This window comes from Chrysochloris asiatica, unplaced genomic scaffold, assembly GCF_000296735.1.
Source record: "Chrysochloris asiatica unplaced genomic scaffold, ChrAsi1.0 scaffold00249, whole genome shotgun sequence".
NCBI classification, from domain to species: domain Eukaryota; kingdom Metazoa; phylum Chordata; class Mammalia; order Afrosoricida; family Chrysochloridae; genus Chrysochloris; species Chrysochloris asiatica.
The window spans coordinates 3176562-3183501 of record NW_006408767.1 but is presented as its reverse complement, the minus strand read 5'-3'; the positions used below and the strand labels follow the sequence as shown (position 1 = coordinate 3183501).

General features: G+C 44.7%; 1 protein-coding gene across 1 annotated transcript in view; it reads right to left on the bottom strand.

The window, feature by feature from the left end:
- The window catches only part of RHEB (Ras homolog enriched in brain), a 58205-nt gene extending 52002 nt beyond the window's left edge, over positions 1 to 6203 (bottom strand). The window contains exon 1 of the mRNA XM_006873671.1: positions 6137 to 6203. Within this exon, the coding sequence (XP_006873733.1) occupies positions 6137 to 6188 (52 nt within the window). The 5' untranslated portion in view covers positions 6189 to 6203. The remainder of the gene's footprint in view (positions 1 to 6136) is intronic.
- Between the last annotated feature and the right edge of the window lie 737 nt (positions 6204 to 6940).

Below are 6940 nucleotides of genomic sequence, written 5' to 3'. Positions count from 1 at the left end.
AAAAAAAAAAAAAAATACTACCAAAATGTGAAGCTATTATTTCCCAACATAATCTTCCCATCTAGGTCTATACACTTCTGAAGGGTTAGCGATGAGCTGAAACCAACTCGACAGCACTTAAACTCTTCCCTGAAAAATTCTGCAGTCTTCACAATTTATACCACAGTAAAAAGGCAGTTTTGGCATCCTCAAGAGACTCAAATCACGTTGCTTTTAAATGTTGAATTTTTAGAACAAAAATGGAGTAAGTCAGGTTTCCCAATGAAAGTTTCGTAAAACAGCCCTTGCTAGCCTGGGGGAACAAGCAGATGCTCTGTCATGATTGAAAAATTCCTCAACACAACATTCCTGTTTTGCCCTCATCAATGTCATTTTCAATTTTCTAAAAAAAAACTTAAGACCCCATGATAGTCCTGCATTCTTCAAGAAAACTTTTCAAGATGATTCCTGAGGAACCCCCAGTACAGTCACCATAATCTAAGATGACTTTTCTATATTAGGACTTCTGGTGTGGCGCTGTGGATCAGCACTGGACCGTGAACCACAAGGTTGGCAGTTCAAAGCCACCAGTTGCTCCTAAGAAACCCTATTCAGGATCGCTATGAGTCAGAACCAACTCAACGGCACTTAGCAACAACAAGCTGATGCCCTCAGAAGCCCCTGTGTGACTGGACCTTTTCTCCAAAGTCAGCCTTTGTTGTTGTTGTTGTTGTTAAGTGCCTTCGAGTCGTTTCCGACCCATAGCGACCCTGTACAGGGTTTCCGAGGGTGTAAATCCTTACGGGAGTAGAAAGCCTCATCTTTCTCCCGCGGAGCGGCTGGTAGTTTCGAACCGCTGACCTTAAGGTTCGCAGCCCGATTCGTAACCACTACGCTACCAGAGCTCCTTCAAAGTCAGCCTTATGAGACTACTAAATATATTACTGAGAAAACTAGTCTGCAGCCATCCACCAATTGCAGACATGTTTTAATAAGCTGTATGTGGAATATAAGGAGCTCTGATAATGTAGTGGTTACGAATCGGGCTGCGAACCTCAGGGTCAGCAGTTCGAAGATACCAGCTGTTCTGCGGGAGAAAGATGAGGCTTTCTGCTCCCATAAAGATTTATAGCCTTGGAAACCCTGTGCAGAGTTACTATGAGTCGGAACCGACTCCACTGCACATAACCACCACCACCTCAGACTATTTCGGAATGTTTAGCCACTGAAAACCTATGAATAGCAGTGAAACACTGTCAGCTAGCACTAGGTGGAAGGCGGGCAGTTACTAACTCAAAGGCACTTAACTACAACAATGCATGAATAAATAGATGTTTACAAAATGAGATATTAGGCAAAAAAAAAAAAAGGATATATATATATACATGGATGAACCTGGAAAACATTACTCTAAATGAACAAAGCCAGTTCCCAAAGGCCACATTGTATGATTTCATTTCTATGAAACTTCCAGCATAGGAAAATTCATAGAAACAGAGGTAGATAGGCGGTTACCAGAATGACTGCTAATGGATACAGGTTTCTTTGTGAAATGAGAAAAATAAGTATGTATAGATATAATCCATATGGAGAACAAAATAGCATTCAGCACAGGTGAGCAATAATTACAAATGCAAGCTCGGATTACTTTCTTCCAGTGAGCAATCAATGAAACTGAAAAAAAAAAAAAAATGAAGTAATTTCACAATTCAGTACAGGAATATCTTCACCACAAGTATACAACATCACAACATTTATTAAGCAGCTGAACATACACTGTCACCTACTGGTAAAATTTTCTACATGGCAAATAATGTTTTCATTTTTCCAGTGAAATGCTTGGGAAACACAGGACAAATTAAAAATAGTAAATGGAAACACAAGAACTAAATAAAAATTTCATTGGAAAAGAAATGCAATTAAGTAATTTTTGCTGAATTTCCTTATATCAAAAGACCTTCAAAGTTGTTTCATTTTCTTACAATACTTCATATTTCCACGGTCCCATTCCTCTTGAGAACCTCAGAGTTTTATATATGGCCAACCTTTTGATTATGATGTAACAGTAAACTAGATAAATGTTCTCTGTAATAAGATTCTAGTAAAAGATGTACCAGATTTTATTTAAACAGTTACTTGATGCCACAACTTAAGTGCAGGTAACTCCTACCATGGGATTACTTTGTTGCCATAGAAACAATAGAATGTAATGAGAAGAGTACATGGGGCAACAACCTCCACTCCAAATAACAACAACAACAAGAAAACCCATCACCAAAACTCAAAATATAAATGCACTGCTTCAAAGCCAGCTGGAAGGAGTGATAGGTGACATGTCCTTAAAAGCTTTTAACAGTAAAAATTCCATGAAAAGTTGTTTAGGAAAAGAGTTGTATTAACTTATCAAAAAATTATATGTATTTTTAAATCTGCTAAGGAGTCCTTGTGGCACTGCAGGGTAAATTCTAGACTTCTAACCACAAGGTTGGCAGTTCAAACCCACCAGCTACTCCATTAGAGAAAAGGTGAGGCTTTCAGCTCCAGCAAAGATTTAGTCTCAAAAACCCTATAGAGGGTTTACTAGGATTCGGAATCAACCTGATGGGAGTGGTTAGGGTTTGTTTTATTCACCTATTTGGTAATTCTAGAAGATCTGGTAGCGTAGTGGTTATAAGTCAGACTGCAAACCTCAAGGTCAGCAATTTGAAACTACCAGCTGTTGTGTGGGAGATGATGAGGCTTTCTGCTCAGGTAAAGATTGACAGTTTTGAAAACCCTATACAGGGTCACTATGAATCGGAACCAATTCCATGGCACACCAACACCATTGGTAATTCTATCAACCTTTTTTTTTTTTTTTAAAGAACATTTGAAAGTCCAGTACTACACTAATCATAACAATAGTTATTTGAAAGTAAAAACTAATTTGGCACAATGACAAATATTCTACTAGTGAAAGTTGTTGTAAAGTGTCATCACGTCATTTCTGACTCATAGCAATCCTGTACAGGGCTTTGGAACAGCTGGTGGGTTTAAACCGTGACCATGTGGTTCTCTGTCCAGTGCTTATCCTACAGCGCTACACCAGCAGTCCAGTCAAAGTGGTATACGATATTTAACTTATTGTTTCTATTTGACTAATTTTATATGATTCTCCTGGTGTGGCGCTATAGATTAGCAATGGACTGCAAACCACAAAGTCAGCAGGTCAAACCCATCAGCTGCTCCTCAGAAATTCTACACAGTTGGAAAGGACTCGACAGCACTTAACCACCACCCCCAATCTGGAGTCCTGGTGTGGTGCTACAGGATAAACATTGGACCGCTAACCACAAGTTCCGTGGTTCAAACCCACCAGACACTGCTTGGAAACTCTATACAGGGTCACTATCAGTCAGAACTGATTGGACAGCACTTAACTCCCAATCTAATTTCTCTAGTGTAGCACCATGTTCAAGCTAACATGTCAATCCTGAGAATCTGAGCACAATAAGTCTCTGAAGAGTAGCTAGTAAATGGCAATCAAGGAATTACTTCCTTTTATAGTACTGCTGTGGCACTGTAGGACAATGTCAATTTCAACAGTAAGGTGGGCGGTTCAAACACACTAGTTGCTCCTGGGAAACCCTATTCAGAGTCACTATGAGTGAGAATGTACTTGATAGCACTTAAAAGCCTCGGAATCCCTATGCTGGGGGTCACTTTGAGTTGGAACTGATTCCATGGCTGTAAATCTTTACTGGAGCAGACAGCATCCTCTTTCTCCCATGGAGGAGCCACTGAGTTTGAAATGCCAACCTTGCTTATCTTACATGGCTCCTACTGAAGAACTATGGAGCAGTTTTCTGAACACATGTAGTTACCACGAGTTGAAATAGTCTCCACTGCAGAGTAATGTACTGGACCAAAAGGATTGTTTGAGTCACAAGGTTGGTGGTTCAAACCCAACAGCTGTTCCTTGGGAACCCTATACAGAGTCACTATGAGTTGGAATTGACTTGATGGTACTTAACAAACAGTACTTTAAAAGCAGACGAGTAAATAAAAACAGGGAAAAAGCAGCAAGAACTGTGACTCAGGCTTCAAATAAATTGGATCCTGGTTTCCATATTAGTATTTGGGGAGCCAACTGTTGGGCAACTTTAAAGTCTCAATTTGATGTAAGGTATGGCTGTAGTTGTATGGCTTTCATCTATCTTTCTCCCATATATACTTAAGATTTTGCATTGTATCATACAAGAGTCATCATCTATATGAAGCCTGGCACCTCATCTTTCCACACAAGCTTTTCTTATCCTTTGATTCTTTCCTTATTCTTATGATGCTGTGTCCCCCACCCCCACCCCAAGCACACTGATGCAGAGAGATGATAAAATGAGTAAGCACGTTGTAGCTACTCCCGGTCAAAGAGCAGAGACACTGGCGTGGAAAATGGGGTGAGGAAGCAGAACAGAAAAGCATAGCTTGGGTATTCATCTAATAAATTGAAGTTACAAGCTTTCCTATCACATTCTTGTTACCCCTTCCTGCTGTCACTAGACTTGAAACTTTCCTTTTCTTCTTAGAAACATGAAATAGTGGTAGTTGTGCGCACCCGAGTACATTCCTACTCATAGTAACCCTACAAAGGGTTTTCGAGGATGTACATCTTCACCGGAGTGGAAAGACTCATCTTTCTTCCAAGGAGCTACTGGTAGATTCCAACAGTTGACCTTGCTGCAGTTAGCAGCCTAGTTTGTACTCCACTGGTAGCGTAGTGGTTATGAATCGAGCTGCGAACCTTAACGCCAGCAGTTCGAAACCACCAGCCGTTCCGCGGGAGAAAGATTAGGCTTTCCGCTCCCGTAAAGATTTACAGCCGCGGAAACCCTGTACAGGGTCGCTATGGGTCGGAACCGACTCGAAGGCACTTAACAACAACAACAAAACACTAAAATAGAACCCTGTACAGGGGTTTTGCTGTCTGGCGCTGTGGGTTAATGCGCCAGACAGCAAAGTCATTTGAAATACAAGAGCAGTAGTTCAAGCTCACCAGCTGCTCCTTGGAAACCCTATACAGGGTCGCTATGGGTCAGAATCGACTCGATGGCACTTAACAACAACAAACACTAAGGTAATTTCTCCAGGTTGCTGGTTATCAAAATAAAGCCTCAATCGGAAGCACTGCTAATTTGAGCCGTTTTATCACAAGCTAGGAAATGATTCTTTATAGACACCCTGTCTACTCCCCACCCAAACCACAGACTACCTCTGTTCTCCAAAAAGGCAACTGCCAGGAACAATTTCAAATGTATGCCAATCTCTGGAGGAAAAAAAACTTTTCAATCACTTCACTTTTAACAACCTGGTTACAAGAACCTGACCTTATTTTTTTCCTGAAAAATATAGGACACCGAAAGGTCTGCAATTTCTTTTCCTCTACTTTCTACTCTGGCCGCTGACAGTATCTACCAACGAGGTATCTTCATAAAGATCTTTTAAAAGTTTCTTAGATAAAAAAACTCGCCCTCGGTAGTCAAACATTATTAAGTCCCTACCTGTCTTTAAAAGGTTAATCTTCACCACAGACAGCACCCAAAGTGCTGTTTTTGTTTTTCAGTTTTTTGTTATAATTCCAAAATACTTTAAAAAAAAAACTACTATTAGCAATGATCCAAAGAGCTTGCAGGTAAAAGGTTAAGAGAGACAGGTGTGATTCCTTCCTTTTCGGAGCGCCTTGCATCAGAGTCCCGCAGAGTAGTGGGTGGGGGAAGGCAGCCTACCCCCGCCTTAGACTTGCACCAGAACAGCCTCGATCTCCTTCCTGCCCAGCATTCCCTCCAGACCCCCCACGTCTAGCACGCCTACCTCCTCCTTCGCTACAAGCCCACTGCCACCGCAGACAGCCTCCGGCCATCTCCGGCAGCCACCTGTCCGCCCGCCCGGACGGCGCCACCCCACAGTCGCCTCGTGCCCAAGAGCCCTAGGTCAGTGCCGCCCGCGCCCCTGCCGCCACCGGCCACTACCTTCACTCAAAATGGTGGGCCCGCGGGCCGCCAACTTACGAAACGCGCGGTGTGGTCGGCCCGCCCGCCCGCCCGCCCGCACACAGCGGCGCTGGCTCCAAACTTGGCAGGCCCGACAGGCCCAAGGAATCGCCCCGCCTGGCAGCACTCACCCACGGATCGGTAGCCCAGGATAGCGATCTTACGGGACTTGGACTGCGGCATCTTCTCAGCCTCCCAGGCCCGCCGAACTTCACCACCCGCGGCGGCGGCTCGTGCTGCTGCTGCTGCTGCTGCTGCTGCTGTGGGCGGCGGTGGGAGTCACATACAGGGCGCGGCGGTAGCTCTCGTGCTCTCCCCTACCCGGCCCTCACTCCAACCGCCCGGAACTGACCGTGCGCCCCGCCCCGCCTTGTGCACACGTGACCACCCTCAGTGAGCCCCTAGCCCCGCCACGACAGCCGTCACTGCGCCCCGCCCCGCCCGCCCCCTCCTGAAAAGTCAGGCGGCTGCGTAAGGGGTGCGCTTTACTTTCAAGGGAAAAAAAGAATGCAGATTTTGCCCCGAAAAGTCACGACTTAAACTCGCTGCGTCATTACCCTCCCACCGTCTTCCGCCGCTTACTAATTACGCCAGCTCTTCCCAAGCGCTGATTGGCCACCTCCCGCTCCCTCCCCCAGCCATTGACGCTACGGAAACTCTCTCACCCATTGGGAGCAGAGGAGAGGAGGAACGAGAGGTGTGGCTGCGGCTTGACCAGGAAGCCGCCAGCCTTGGAGCTAAAAATAAACGTTGGCTGCAAACGTGCTGCTGTGCGCCACCGAAGTTGGAAGGTTTTGAAACTTGGAAAAGTAGCTCGGTGATGGCGACCGAAGCACGCTGAGGGTCAGCGTGGCGGGAAAGACGACTACAGGATGACTCGCATGGATAACCATTTGGCACGGGCCACGGCCACACAGTCTTGTGGGTTGGAAGGT